The sequence below is a fragment of the Octopus bimaculoides genome, chromosome 13 (assembly GCF_046866305.1).
Source record: "Octopus bimaculoides isolate indiv1 chromosome 13, ASM4686630v1, whole genome shotgun sequence".
Lineage (NCBI taxonomy): Eukaryota > Metazoa > Mollusca > Cephalopoda > Octopoda > Octopodidae > Octopus > Octopus bimaculoides.
In genome coordinates this window covers 24,952,526-24,965,553 of record NC_142940.1, presented here as the reverse complement: position 1 = coordinate 24,965,553, position 13,028 = coordinate 24,952,526, and the positions used below count along the sequence as shown (strand labels likewise).

General features: G+C 34.4%; 1 protein-coding gene across 2 annotated transcripts in view; it reads left to right on the top strand.

Moving 5' to 3' along the window:
• The window catches only part of LOC106883780 (glutamate receptor ionotropic, kainate 2), a 273,762-nt gene that overhangs the window by 84,894 nt on the left and 175,840 nt on the right, over window positions 1-13,028 (top strand). For both annotated transcript variants that reach the window (XM_014934911.3, XM_014934910.3), the window contains exon 2: window positions 7,387-7,524. In XM_014934911.3, the coding sequence (XP_014790397.2) occupies window positions 7,387-7,524 (138 nt within the window). The remainder of the gene's footprint in view (window positions 1-7,386; window positions 7,525-13,028) is intronic.

Genomic DNA, 13,028 nt, shown 5'->3' with positions numbered 1-13,028 from the left:
ATGATAGTTTATTTTACATAATTAACATGCCTTCTGTGCTAAGAGATTTAATGCTTGATATGAATAAATGTGTATCCTGTTTATCTTCGGATTAGGCTTTCGTAGTATTTTATATGATAATGAAGTACTTTGTAAAAGTGATTTAACTAATAATATGCACCAATCTTTTCTAAATGTAAAAGCAGACGAAAAATATGGAAAGGTATAATCCAGTATTTACTCTTAATGTGCTTAGTCATAACGTCAGAAACCAATTAAATTTAATTTCTTTCCATACATACCACAAGCTTTTAAATAATAATGTAGTTAAGGCCAAGAACTCTTGGAAGTTTGCAAATTCGAGCAATTATAATTCTCAAAATCCAAAATAGTAACACCAGTATGACTATATATATAATTATATATACAAAAGTCTATATGATTCCTTGAAATTTTATCTTTGCGGTGATACTTAAGTCTTAGCAGACAACAACGGCTGCCAGTACTTATATAGCTCTCACCGAAAACAGTTTAAAAACTCATTACTATTAACATATAGTAACATTTACGAGACTTAAAAGGAAATATAACGCGAGTCACTCCAAACACATCTGGTTTTGGAAGAAACGAACCTGTTACATATTAACTAAAACGATCTACAGCCAGTCAAAACGTTCTTCATGAAAGTGAGCAGCAAGTTTTGTTTAAATTTGAAATAATTGATAATATTTCAAAATTACAAACATTTTTGTGTATGAAAAGATAAATTCTATTTTATATATTCACATGAACACCACCAACAGGAAACTTGGAGTAACACTTTATAAAGTTTCAACATTCCATAAATTATATCGCCTTACATATAGTATTGAGTAATATAAACATCTATATATATATGGACATATTGCAACTTTTATGTAACTTAACTAAATAAGACATTTAGAGGTAAGTAGATTAAAACACAATATGTACTTTTGATTCGGGTAAAAGTTTGTTTATTTTTATGTAAATGCTTGAATTGTGTTCGCTTAATAATATATTTTTGAAATGTAATGTGAGACAACTTTTTCTGAAGCATAACATTCCAACCTCACAGCGGATATTGAATAAAATGGTAAATAGTTTCCCAATATCCCAATATTCTAAAGGCTAGAGGATCGTCTGTCTCACAAGTTACAAGAAATAGGATTGACCCGGCTAGTTCTGAGTCTAAGGTGGTCTTTATATAATCTTTAAGGATACAATTAAATATATATATAGTATAATATACATATATTCATATACATATACATACATACATACACACATAAACACACACACACACACACACACACACACACACACACACACACACATATGCTTAAGGATAACTTCAAGTGTTGTAAAATTGATCTTGACTTATTGAAAGACTTTACAAAATACGAAACAAATGTTTCACTAGCTTAGAATAGTTTAAAGTGAGTAGACAGAAAGATCATGCGAATCTGAAGCTGCTGTACCAACGAGATCCTACTTCAAATGATTTTGTTTGTAGTTTTGTGGACTCTTACCACGTAGCAAGGCAGGATTTGCTTCCCACAGCCGAAAGAATAAACAAAATTCGCCTGTCAGACCATAAAACGTCGTTTTCGTACTAACCAATGCGCAGCTGAAGATCAAAGTAAAGATACCTAGTTAGGAACCCTTCCTCAATCGTTTACGAAAAGAATCCATAGTATATATATATATTTATATACTATGGATTTATACACACACATACACATGTATACGTATATTCATACGTGTATGTATTTGTCTGTGCGTGTAAATGTGTTTATGTATCTACAGATATATCATGATTAAGCATAGATATTAACCAGTCAATCCTGGGGTCAATATAATTGGTTTTCCTAGAACTGCTTGACCAACAGGAAATTAAAAAGAAACGCGGAAATGTTGTCTAGATTCGCAATCGAGGATCAATTTTTCTACATAGAAATATTATCAAGTATCCATCTTGAAGACAAATTTTATTTTAGTCGTCGGGAATGTGAAAAGATTTGATGAAATAATCTATCACATACTAATAGATGCTGTGTATTCGCCAAAGCAGATTATAAATGCAGATACATCAAGAAGCTGGATAAATTTCTCATGTATCATAACATGGATGCTGCTGAAAATTGTGCTGACATAATCTTTGGAACGTTTGAAAACGATAGGCAATGAATAAGATGAATTTTAGTAGTCCATTCGGACAGGAACAGCTTGACCAAACGGCAGGATATAATAGATAAAACAAGATCACAAATCTATCATTAGCATTGACATTTCAAGTTCTAAAAGGAGGTATATATCAAACCTTGCACCCATACACCACTAAAAATTTAGGTAGTATATCTACAAAGAGCTCTGAGGTAATTACCGAACTCTAGGAATCCAACCCTGCAGGCAATGCCGTGAAATACACACTAGCATAAAGCAGGTCTTTATATAAGTATGTTGGGCAAACAAGACAGCAAAATTAGATGGGCATCGTAACTCTTTCAAGATTCTCCACAATGCTTTATTATTCAGGACCAAGGCTTTCGTTAGATGAATGGAAACTTGGGTAAAAATGAAGCCTCTTTTTTATGCACTTCTATTGTAACTGTTTAACGATTAACAATAATCTTTGGTGCTTTTACCGGAGTTTAATGAACACGCAGTCATACATACACGCACACATGCACACACACACCCACGTACACACACAAACACACACCCACGTACACACACAAACACACACGAATTCGCAAACAGAAGACAAACTTGTATTTAAAGGCGCTTGGCCGTGTATGAGTGTTGGGTTTACGACGAGGATTCGATTTTCAGACCCAGCTGCACTTTCTATCCTTGAGAAAACTTTTTTCATTTTTCGATACTTCAAACCACTCAGCTGAATAGAAGTAGCGGACACGGTTGGAGGATCAATCACGAGATAGACTGGTGTACTGTTAAGCCGGATGGCTTTATGGTCAGTCGCTGAAACGCCTCAAAAACTTGAATAAGATCCGGTTTAGTCTGTAATTAATAGACAGGGTTCAAATTTTTAACATGCATACATGCACACTCATACACACACATACATACACACAGGCACACGCACACACACACGCACACGCACACGCACACGCACACGCACACACAATTATAGGTAGAGAAGTCTATCTATCTATCTATCTATCTATCTATCTATCTATCTATCTATGGATATACATACATGCATATGTATATGTAAATGTATATATATATATATATATATATATATATACACGTTTACAGCGAAGGCGGCTTTAAGCAATATAAAACCGAAAAAGAATATAAAGCCAAAAAGGAAGAATTCAATTGTCACTAATAGTAATTGACGATGCACATACATTGCTAGATATAAGAGGTAAAAACCCTCTTAGCCGCAAAGAAGTACAAGTCTATTTACTGACAGGGAAACTAACCGCCCCACATTAAGCGAGATGATCATACTAGAATTCTAGTTTTTCTTGAAATTAAAAAATTATATATATATGCGCGCGCGCGCGTATGAGAGAGAGATGGAGAGGGGGAGAGAGTGAGGGAGCGAGAGTGTATATATTTACAAGAGGTGCTATTAAGTTTTGACTTTTGGGCTTCAACCAGCATTGGCCCAAGCCATGTCAAACTTAATAGCACCAATTGTAAATATATACACCCATTTACTATCTCTTTCTCTCTCTCTCTCTCACACACACACACACCTATAAATACATATGCATAAACATTTTTATATGTATTTAAATAGCTGATTATATTCGAATCTTTTGTAGGTTATGGTTTTTAAGTTGTTTCTCGAGGACTTTTGTGATCTCCTGACACAGAATGTATGTGTGTGTGTGCGTGCGCGCATGTTTGGGCACGCGCATAAATGCATAAAGTCTACATTATTCAATATGATAGATATCTGTCCATATCTTTCAAGATAGTTTTATTAGGAAAAGAAGGTAAGAAACAATGCGAGAAACCGAGAAACCGCTGTTCTAGAACGAAACTTACTTCCATTTATGGTTTGCTCTGATTTACACTGAAAATACCTTGTTACCCTGTCCTCCATAAACCCAATGAACCAGTAACCGACTCGTTGATAATCTGTAACTAAAGCTGATCAAATAAGTAGTCCTTCACCGGTTTCAGTCATTAGACAGCGGCCATGCTGATGCACCGTCTTGAAAAATTTTAGTTGACTGAGTCAATCTCATTACTTATTTTTCTTTTTATAGCGTGATTCTATTGCTCTTTAGCCGAACCGCTAAATCACGGGAACATAAACACACCAACATTGTTTGTCAAGCAGTTGAAACCTAATGAACCAGCAAACGGAGTCTCTTTAAAATAGCATGACCACTCGTTTCTGTGTGTGTGTGTGCGCGTGCGCATGCACACGCACAAACACACAATTATATTTTGTGATACTTAACCGCAGACCAGTATTTTGAATAGTGTATTTAATTGAGAATGACTCCTATATTTGAAAAGCAAGTACATCGTACTTGCTTTGAAAATATATGCAATTTGAGTATGGTACGGCTGATATTTATATACTAGGTGGAATAACTATATTGATGGCCTCCTAAAAGTGTTGCCTCGGACGTAATTATATATTTACATGTTGCATTATGTAAGCAAGATTGATTATAACTATTCGGTATATCATGTAAAAAAATCGTGCGCACGTACACACACAGAGACACAGACACAGACAAACACAGACAGACAGACAGACACACACACACACACACATAATTACACACAAATGGCAAACAAGGTAATTATAGTAATAACGGGCTCGTTGCACAACCGGTGTCTTGGTTTAAACGGCAGTTATAAATTAGACTTTTCATTCACCATTATTTCCAACTTCAGTTAACGGAATGCAAATGGAGTATTATTAAAGTTCTCTCCACGTAAGAGAACGGAAGTTTATGCAATATAGAGGTAAATAAGACAGGAAACGTGTTGAATTTTAATTCTCTAGAGCAACTTTAAGAGAAACGAAACAACCGCAACGATAACTATGACAAATATTTGAAAATATTTGATTGTTTGGCAAAGGCTATTTAATTTCTGTAAATTTATAAATATAGTAAAATATTTCCTGCAATATAATGTAATCGGCTGTCTTTTGTATAGGATTCAATAGACGACACCTGGCGGCAGAAATCCTAACTAATGTGTATATTGTCCAAACACTTCAACAGCAAAATGCTTACCGAAATACAAAACTTTAGCAGAATTTTATAATCTATTATTCATAATTTTGTTAATATTATTGATTTATTTCTTTAAAAAAAAGGGAAAAAATAGAATGAGGTAAAATACAAATAACGAAATCTAAAGATAGCAATGATAAAGTCCGACTGTCACATGGTAGGTTTTAACGTTCGATACTTCTCACATGTGTTCTTTTTTATGATCGAAGTGGAAATAATTATTTCTGTTTTTCCCATGAGTGTTAACAAAAGTTATAGTTAGGCAGATGGGAAATTAAGAGACATTATTGCCATGAATCCTGTATAACATAATTTAAAGTATTCGTTCGGTGATGTGACTACTACTACTACTACTACTATTATACCAAAATCACCGCCGCCGCCGCAGCCGCCGCAGCCGCCACAACCACCACCACCACCACCACCACCACCACCACCACCACCACCACCACACCACCACCACTACTACTACTGCTACTACTTATAATTATGGTTTTAAAATAGGTACAAGACCACTCATTTTGGGATAGGAACTAACAATTATAACGACAGAAGTACTTAACTGTTACTCATTTTATCGATCCCGAAAGGCTGAAAGGTAATTTGGTATCAACGTGATATGCTTGATCTCAGAACGTAAAGTATTACAGGTAATATTGCTAGGCATCTAGTAATTCTATTACTCCGCTTCTATATTGTAATGACAATGGTTTTTATTAGTCTCAAATTATAGGACACAGTTGTCGAAATCTCTAACGATTCTATAATTCTACTGCTATGCGACGACTATTCACAAAGAGTCCTATTGTAATGCGGTGGGTGTGCTCAGTTACTGAAATTAACCAAAGAATCTGTCTTTATGTATCAGCTTCAAAAGTATAAAAGGTGAATTTGATCACCAAGGAAATTTGAACTGAGGACATAAACAACAAAAATAAATACAACCAATCCTCCGGCTATCGATTTTACAATTGCTCTTCAATAATAATAATTTGTCATGAAAATAAATCAGCACAGATTTAAAAGAATTCCTGTTGACGGTTTAATGGATTTAGTATATGATTGGTTCTTAGTTTTACGACCCCGGGAAAATAAAATTAGAAAAAATATTTCTGATAGGTGCAGGTGTAGCTCTGTGGTAAGAAGCCTGCTTCCTAACCATATGGTTCAGTCCCACTGCGTAGCACCTTGGCCAAGTATCTTCTACTATAGCCCCAGGCCGACTAAAGCCTTGTGCTTTGGTTGACGGAAACTGAAAGAAGGTATATATATATATATACGTGTATATATGAATATATATGTGTGTATGTGTGTGTGTGTGTGTGCGTGCGTGTGTTTGTGTACGTGTCTTTTTGTCTGGGCTTGTCCCGCACCACCGCCTGACAACTAGTGCTGGGGAGTTTACGTCCCCCTTAACTTAGAGGTTCAGCATTAGGGTTCAGTATAATAGGTACTGGGGTCGATACATTCGACTAAAAAGAAAACAAATCTCCAAGGCATTGCCCCAGCATGGCAGCAGTCAAGTGACTGAAAAAAGTAAATAAAAAAATAAAGAAAAGAAAAAAAGATGAAAGATACGAGAACAATTATAAATATTTCCTTTAGATATTGATAATATTAGAGCCGATAATGATAAAAATGATGATGATTATAATAAATGATAATGATTATGATGATTATAATATAATAATGATACTGACTAAAGAAGATAATAAAGATGAATGATATGATGATGAATGAAATGATAGTTACAATTTAAATATTTAAAGGGTTCGTTTAAGAGAAACTGTTGATTCAGACACAACGAATCGGCTGATATGGCAATATTTCTTGCGTGATCTGCAAGTTTTCCTTAGGGATTATAAGTTTAGTGCAATTTTAGAGTAATATTATAAGTATTTGCTCCATATAAAATCATTTCATATGGCAGCTTCCATAATTTTTCTATTACCCTAACCATTGCTTCTACATCACCCACTGATCTATTCTGGAATAATTCTCAAGGAGTTTGCGTGCGGAAGCTGATTACATGTCTTGACGATCGTTTGTTTCTTAATATTTTTCTGGGTTACAGCTTCAAATTCTGTAAAAAGTAACACTCAAAATAATTTAGTGCATTACATTCTTTGTTATTCTTTTGTTGTAGGTATACTGGAAACTGCGCATAATGAGACCGAAATTGTGGACTCGTGGTTCTCTGAAACCATCTTAAAATATGAAGTGGAGTTGTTCCCCATGAAAGTTGAGTCGCTGGCCAATATAACTTACAAAGACATGAAAAGAGGTATGACAACTTCTATCATTTTTCATTCTCTCCTTTCAGCTTTCTATATCTTCATTTATAATTATAATTCCTGTCTCTCCCTCCCTTCCTATTTGGTCTCAGTATATATGTTTATTGACTTGCCTATTGATCTGCTTATCTTAAATACACACACATACGCGCGCGCGCACACACGCGTGTACATGCACATACGCAAATACTTATATTAACAACTAATTATAAAAACTTTCAATTAGTTTTCTATTTTGAGCAGTGACTTTCTTCAACTTAATACATGATGATACTTTTGACACTTTAAAATGAGCGCTGGCTATCAAAAAGAGAAATAATCGAAAAATCGCAAGGGCTTATATATATATATACACACGGTAAGGAAAATCGATGTCAGTATATTGCTATAAAGACAGAAACTGGACAGGATTTAGGAGGCACTTCTAATAATTAGTACTCCATTAGCGTGTGTTACTTGAGGATATCACGTTGTATATGTCTAAACAAGTATTTCTTAAATATGTATATGCAAAATGGCGACCCATGCTACTATACGACTATTGGATTTTTATTGAGTGCAGAAGGATGATACACAGAGTTAACGTCAACAACATTTGAACGTAATGTAACGTAATTAAACACTGCAAGAAATTTAACCTGGCACTCTACAGATTGTGTCGCACCATCTTTACATGTACATATATAATAACAACACAGCAGTTTAACACTCAAGTTTCTATCATCAACAGTAAACATTTCTAATTCTAACCTAGATTTAAGGATAGCAACAGCTGCCTCTCTGTAATATCATTATCAGATGTGAGATGCCGTGGTTCATCTGTATGTTTCAGTATTTGAACGCAGACTGAGTGATTGCAAATATTATGTCTTCTGTCACATAAAAATCTTATCTTTTTGGTGATTAAAGAATTTACTCATGAACATACAATTATGCACGAATATGCTATTTCATCAAACTTTGACCTTTCAGAATCTCGAAGATAATTCCAATTCTGAAGGTTGAACAAAAAAGAGTTTAAATATGATAAAAATAAATGTAATTTTCTAAAAGGGATACATCTCGGTCTGGCTTCAATGAACTGTAAACCGCTGAATCTATGTAATTTTTAAAAACATATATTACTTCTCTTTCCTCCTTCCTTCCTCTTACGCACAAACATATACACGAACAGAAACATACATGCTGCCTCACACACACACACACACACACACACACACACACACACACACACACACACACATGTCTCTCTGTCTGTGCGTGCGTATGTATATATATATATATATATACGTGTATGTGTGTGTATGTCTGCGAGTAAATTTATATATATAATATGCACACACACATACGTAAATAAATATATGTATGTATGAACGTATGCATATATATATATATATATATATATATATATATATATATACATATATGTTTGTGTGTGTATTTGTGTCTATTGATGGATATACTTGCATGTATTTCCGTACGTAATCTATTATCTATCTTCCTACTCATCTTTAAATATTATTTTCCATCTTAACATAAACACGTATAAACGCAGATACATACGGTTACAATTGCTTGACTGGAATTATTGTCCGTTATTAAATGAATGAAGAAATGTAGATTTAATGACGTTGTTGATGATTACAATGCAGATAATGTTGAAAATGCTGCCGATAGTAATACTTATGATCATGATGGTGATAATCTTGATGATGATGATGATGATCTTGATGATGATGATGATGATGATGATGATGATGATGATAGTAGTGGTAGAGGTGGCGTACTGGTAGTGAGGAATGTGTCGGTGCTGTTTGGTAGTAAAATTTCTAGCTTGAGTGCATTCCATGAACGAATATGAAAAACGAAAGAGATTGGAAAAAGAAAAAAAAAACGTTATACATTATTTTGAAAAGATAAGCTTTTCTAGGTTTTGGGATTCTCAAAGCCTATTATTCTGTGAGATTATGGTTTGAATACATATCAAATGAACCTACGGTAGTCTTTAAATATTAATAAAAGATATATTTTTATACATTACTTCTTGTAGGGTTCATGGTTTAAATAACGTACAAAAATTAGAAAAGTTTCTATATCAGCGTAAAATAATATGGTACTCGGATCCTATTGGAAACAGTGGGAAAACATATTTATCGAGATACCTGCAGACTTTAAACGGTATAAGATTCGAGAACGGAAGAAGTCTGGATATAAAGTTCATGTACAATGGACAACGCATTGTTATTTTTGATTTGACTCGTAGTCAAGAACAACATATCAACTACGAGGTTATGGAAAGCGTTAAAAATGGTCTGATATGTTCCTGTAAATACGTATCGGTTACTAAAAGTTTTGAGATACCGCATGTAGTGGTATTTGCTAATTACGATCCAGACCAAACGAAGATGAGTGCTGATAGATGGGATATTCGCCCTCTAACACCGGCAGACAACACAATGGTATTTAAAGAAATACTAAAAGAATTTCTGGAGTTAAAACGCCGAATCTTCAACAACGACAACAACAACAATACCAACAACAACAACAACAATACCAACAACAACAACAACGAAACACGCACACACATACAGAGAAAAATTCATCGAAACCAATCCAAGATAAAGAGTCGTTGAATAGGTCATAGGAAGTGTGACGAAAGAGCTTTGACAAAGTAACTAAAATAATAAAGCTGAAGTGAAGACCAAATATATGGTGTGTGTGTTTAATTGGCAAAATATGATCATCCCTAAGAAAATTAATTACTTCTCTTTATTGTGAATACCTGAAATACTGCTACTGTTACTGCTGCTATTACTATATTACTTTTGCTGTGGATGCTTATTGGCAGATCTATGTTAGCAGATGCATAATCAAAGGCTTTTTGTATTTCAGGGAATAAATTGTTCACCGCTTTGTTTTTAACGATAGATTGTGATTCGAGGGCGAGTGTATGGGAGTAAAACGTAACTTATGTCATTGCTGAGTGTAATTATCAAATATTTCAAACCTCACTCAATTTATGGTTCATCATTTTGTGCAAAAATATGATCCTGATGCTTTTCAATATTTAGTTTCCATTTTCAGTCTTCTCGAGTGCAAATCTAACTAAAATATAATGCAGCTGTCAATTAAATTAACAATATTCTTCTACAAAAGATAGTCTTGTTGTCCACATGACATATATCATGTGGTTGAGACAATATTTCGCTTAAAGCTTTCTTTAGGACAGTAATTTTCTAGAAGAAAGGACAAAACAGCGCAACTCCCCTTTCAGTATTCCATTAAATTCTTAGGCTTCGTGGTACTTTCTTCATTATTTAGTGGCTTAAGCGACTGTAAAGGACCCTAAATTCAATTCACACGATAACTTTTCCAGTTTTTTACAGTAATAATATTGGTTGGGATTGCTGAATTACATAAAAGAAAGCTAAAACCAGCACGTTTTAAGCTTTTTCCCTTGAAGTGCATTAAGTGTGAATAGAGGTGAGAGTTACAAGTTACAGACTAGTTAGTACACCAGGCAAAATGCTTAGCATTTCGTCCGTCTTTACGTTCTAAGCTCAAACGCTGCCCAGGTCGACTTTGCCTTTTGCGGTCGATGAAATAAGTACTAGCTGAATACTGAGGTCGATGTAATCGACTATGAAAAGGCTGGCCTTGTGCCGAAATTTGAAACCAATATCACTGAGTGTTACGGATAGTTTATTGGACAATTAATACAGAAATTATGTCCTTAAGATTATAGAGTAAAGTTGAAGAATACACACCCCTTATAGATAAACTTTATTACACATATTTTCTCTCCTTTCACTCTAGACCATCAATGTAGAGACATTTAATACTCTACTATACGTTTTAGAGCTCTCAAAAGTTAAGAAAATAAAATGCATAAGATGACAAAGGAATAAACGATTATCTTATGAAATTCATTAGCTTACAGCTGTTTCTGCAATAAGACCGTCGTGTAACTAATGTGCACCAGTGGGTAGCAATAACACTGGCAACTCCACCATAACAACGCACCCGCTCATTCTACCCACGTCGTTAAAGCATTCCTCGTCAAGCAAAACACACCACTTGTTCGTCAGGCTTTCTTCAGACTTGGCTTCGTGTGACTTTTGGCTATTGACAAAGCTAAAAACAAAAACAAAACAAAAACACTCAAAGGGGGAAGATTTGAGTCAAAAGAGGACATTAAGCAAATTGACGGCATAGCTCTACAGCATCCCACAAAGTGATTTCCAGAAACGTTTCAGGCAGCGGCAGACACACTGGCAGAAGTGTGTAGACTTCCAAATGGAATACTTTGAAGGAGACGAAACTAAAATGATGAGTTTTTTTTTAATATTGCTTGTTTTTTGGACAAAGGTCGGATACTTTTTGACTACACCTCATATAATATACTTTTATAATGAAAAATACATTTATCAACGGTGTATTTTTGTGTTTACTCGGTAATATGAATGAACGTTTCTTAATTAAATATCAAGCCTGTGAGAAATGAAATTGATGATAATCACACGTTCCTCAAAGATGTTATTGTGTTAAATAATAAATATTGTTTCAACAGAAAATGGAAATTCTTCACGGATTTGTTGAGAACACACATCCTGTTTTCCAGGAACATCAGCTGATATTTGTTAGTTGAAATGATTTTAATTGTTTGCTTGAGGCTGTTAGCAGATTCATTATTGGATTGCAAATTAGAGTTGCAGTCGTTTTATTATCTATTATATCACTAGTGTTGGTTATCTGGTTTAGATAGTGTGATAATCAGGACAGTAGAACGGAGAAAAACTGGGGTAATAATCAAGAGAGGGTGGTATATCTTGATGCTGAGCATAGGAAATAGAAAGCGGCTTGGTTTATGATGAAGTAAATTATCAGAAGCATTTAGTATTTAGAATGATATGGAAAACCGAGCTGAATAAATACCATCATTCATTAATAGAGAAAATGGCATAATAAACTTAGAAAAATGTTAGCTTGATGAGACAATACAACCAAAGAATAGAATGAAATTTTAAAACTCTGCGAAGGAGTTATAATAGAAATAAAAAAAGAGAAATTCTGCTGGCACAATATTCTAAGTTTGGACTGATTTTGGCTATTTCATGAATGAGATACTACCTTAGGCTAAAACTACTTTTTTTGGTATTCAAGAGGAAAACATAGTCTTAGAAGTGAATTTAATGTGAACACTTTATAGAAGCAATGTCGTTCCAGGAGAGATAGCCAGAGGGTGACTTATTTCTAACATTTGTATGACGAGCTGATTGTTACGTATGAATATAAAGGCATTGATTGGGATTGATTGTTGCTAAAACTCAGAAAAAGTCGTCGGAGTGCCAACAGCAAGCAACTACTCTCCATGCAAAAATGTTAACTTATTGCTATCAAACTACTGAAACACAGGTTAATTACACGTTGTTCCTGCTGTTTAATGCCTTGAACTGTGTAACACTGGCACCAATTTGCGGGAATACAGAACAAT